The sequence below is a fragment of the Odontomachus brunneus genome, unplaced genomic scaffold, assembly GCF_010583005.1.
Source record: "Odontomachus brunneus isolate Ranch 3 - 2012 unplaced genomic scaffold, Obru_v1 Obru_scaffold_074, whole genome shotgun sequence".
In the NCBI taxonomy this organism is placed as follows: Eukaryota; Metazoa; Arthropoda; class Insecta; order Hymenoptera; family Formicidae; genus Odontomachus; species Odontomachus brunneus.
The window spans coordinates 19,637-22,357 of NW_022639524.1; the positions used below are offsets into that span (position 1 = coordinate 19,637).

Below are 2,721 nucleotides of genomic sequence, written 5' to 3' on the forward strand. Positions count from 1 at the left end.
CGGTACGATTCAGTTTCATAAATATTTTGATGGACTTTAGTGGAAACGAATTCGCGAAAAGAAATGGCAAATAAGAACTTTACTGCAATTATAATTGCAATTATAATTGCAATTATAATTGCAGTAAAGTTCTTATTTGCCATTTCCTTTCGCGAATTCGTTTCTACTAAAGTCCATCAAAATATTTATGAAACTGAATCGTACCGGTGACGACAACGTTGAACATGATTTCAGGTGTACCAGCCAAAATACTGGACGTCGAGCATTCTCGACGAGGTCATAGTCACGGGCGACAAGCTCCACTCCAAGTGTGTCGAGAGACTGGGCGTGGGTTCAGTGCCTCTAGTGAACGAGATCATCAGCGAGTTCTTCTTGTCAACACGGCGTATTGCTTTGACAATTAAAGATTGCGTACAAGCGGGTAATCTTACCAGCAGATCGCCCAAGGTTCAAGATCTACAAAGCGGAATCGACAACTTCTTTGAGAAGTACGACGCTGGTGCATTGACTGTACGGGGAGAACGAAATATAGCCATATGGAAGGTCGACGACGCGTATTACGCCTTGGTGCCTGATTGGTCCACCACCGTGGAAGAGACTACGTCGACGGCACCGCAACTATTCAGGTTCAGGAATGCAAGTCTCCTCGTGGAATACGTGCTGCGTCATTTTGGAGAGAAAGACGATTATCAGATCACCGCGATCGACGTGTTGGATTGGAATAAGTTGCCGCCGTGGAAATTCGATCCCAGCCCGGGTATTCGACCGACGAACTTGCCACCCTTGAATGCCTACAGAAGATTGCAGGGTGAAGCTCGGGCGATTCTGCGTGGCACTTATCATCAAGGTAGAGACATTTTCCCTGAAACATTACGCAATCGACAAACAGCAGCGAATTGTGTCGTGGCGCTCGGCATGTCGGTCATCAAAAGCCCCGTCACGTGGACGAAGAAGACTATGGATGAGATTCTAGCGATCGGAAGTGGCGTTCATCTGGAAACGAAGAAGGTCAAACTTACTAAATCGAGATTGAAGCCGAATGATATCATTAGAATATTCTACATAGGTAGGTCTCTCTTTTTTCCATTACATCATTTTTTACCTAAACGGATTAATTTGTGTACCGAATATTCGCCACAAGGTGTCAACGTTCTGACCGCTGACGTCGAGTCCAACACTGTAACCGGTCAGGTAGCGATCGCGCCTGTAGTTCTCGAGGAGAAGAAATTAGGGGAAAAGAAGGTGAGAGAGAAGAAGATAGAACAAAAGAAGGGACAAAAGGACGCCAAGGATAAGAAGGGAGTGAAACGAGAACGAGAGCCACCTCCCCCAATGATCTTACTCGAGGAAGGTCTGCGGAAATTCTTTCAGAACAACCATGCCGGCATTCTGGTGACCGATCGCGGAATGACCGCCATTTGGAAAGATCTAGGTGTCTACTTCATGTACGATCCACGAGCACGAAGCGATCAGGGTCTGCCGGACGCCGACGGCTCCTCATGCGTAATGTGGTTCGCCTGCATGGAACCTTTATACGACGTTATCTTCGCTAACATCAGCCAGCAAGAGAAGTACGGACCTTTTGAGATCTGTCGGGTGATCGTAAAGACCACCATGATCGAACCGTTGCCGTGCCCAGCCGGCTTCCGACCTTGTTCCGATCGTATCGCGCCACCCATCGTGCCGATCCTCTCCGTGAAGAAGACACCTACACTGAACGTGGAACCGCTCAGCAAGTACGTCATTGTGGACGAAGAACTCAGCGTTTTGCGCGGTACTTTGCATATGAATCATCACGTCTACAGCGCGAAGAACCGAGGTCTGCAGAGTACAGCAATCGCGGCGGTCGCAGTGGTTGTGGGGTTGCTACACGTGCCATCCACGTGGACGGCCGAGCTGATCGACGCCGTACTCAAGTACGGCGATTTGCTGCACTTTGACAGTGTTCGGGTAGCGCGTCCAGATGCCAGGAACCTCTCACCCAGCGAGTTACTCACCGTGTTCGTCGTGGGCGATTTTCGTGTCACTGTGCATGTCCACAATCATACAGCGGCGGGCATACTCCACGTCTGCGATCTGTCCGAGGCACTGAGCATGTTCTTTCGCACCAACTGCGCTGGAATACTACACACGATCAACATAGCGGTGGCCGTGATGCAGCACTATGGCAAATTCTACATGTTCGATCCAAGCTCGAGAAGCGACCGTGGCGAACCTGCGGCTCTCAATGGCGCAGCCTGTGTGATGAAGTGCGATAGTATCGCGAGGATGGCCGAGATTTTCGTGTCCAATTGCAGTTTAAGAAGGCCGAACGTGTACACTCTGAACGCGGTGAACGTGCTGAGTCTGCACTTCTTCTCGGACGCGAGAACCGTTTGCCAACCCAAGTGCAAACAGTCACGTCCTTAGTGAGCTCAGTGAATTTTTCCTTTGTACCTCGACTAGCTAAACTATGTGTGATAAATATCAAATAATTATGAATATTAAATAATTATGAATAAATTACGATTAATGAGTAAATAAAATAACTACTTTTTTTTCATGATGCTTTTGTTATCATTTCTTATTGGCGTTGGATATTTCGATAAAATATCAAAGAGAGAGGAGTTTTAAGGATAAAATTCACAATTGTATGTTCTATTGAAATTTAAATTAGAAAATTATATATATATATATATATATATATATATATATATATGTATATATATATATATATATATA

The 2,721-nt window shown here is 46.2% G+C and overlaps 1 protein-coding gene across 2 annotated transcripts in view; it reads left to right on the plus strand.

Annotated features, from left to right (window-relative positions):
• LOC116847157 overlaps positions 1 to 2,461 on the plus strand; it is a 12,140-nt gene extending 9,679 nt beyond the window's left edge. For both annotated transcript variants that reach the window (XM_032821860.1, XM_032821861.1), the window contains exons 3-4: positions 235 to 1,066; positions 1,142 to 2,461. In XM_032821860.1, coding sequence (XP_032677751.1) covers positions 235 to 1,066; positions 1,142 to 2,409 — 2,100 coding nt within the window. In that variant the 3' untranslated portion in view covers positions 2,410 to 2,461. The remainder of the gene's footprint in view (positions 1 to 234; positions 1,067 to 1,141) is intronic.
• Positions 2,462 to 2,721: the final 260 nt, after the last annotated feature.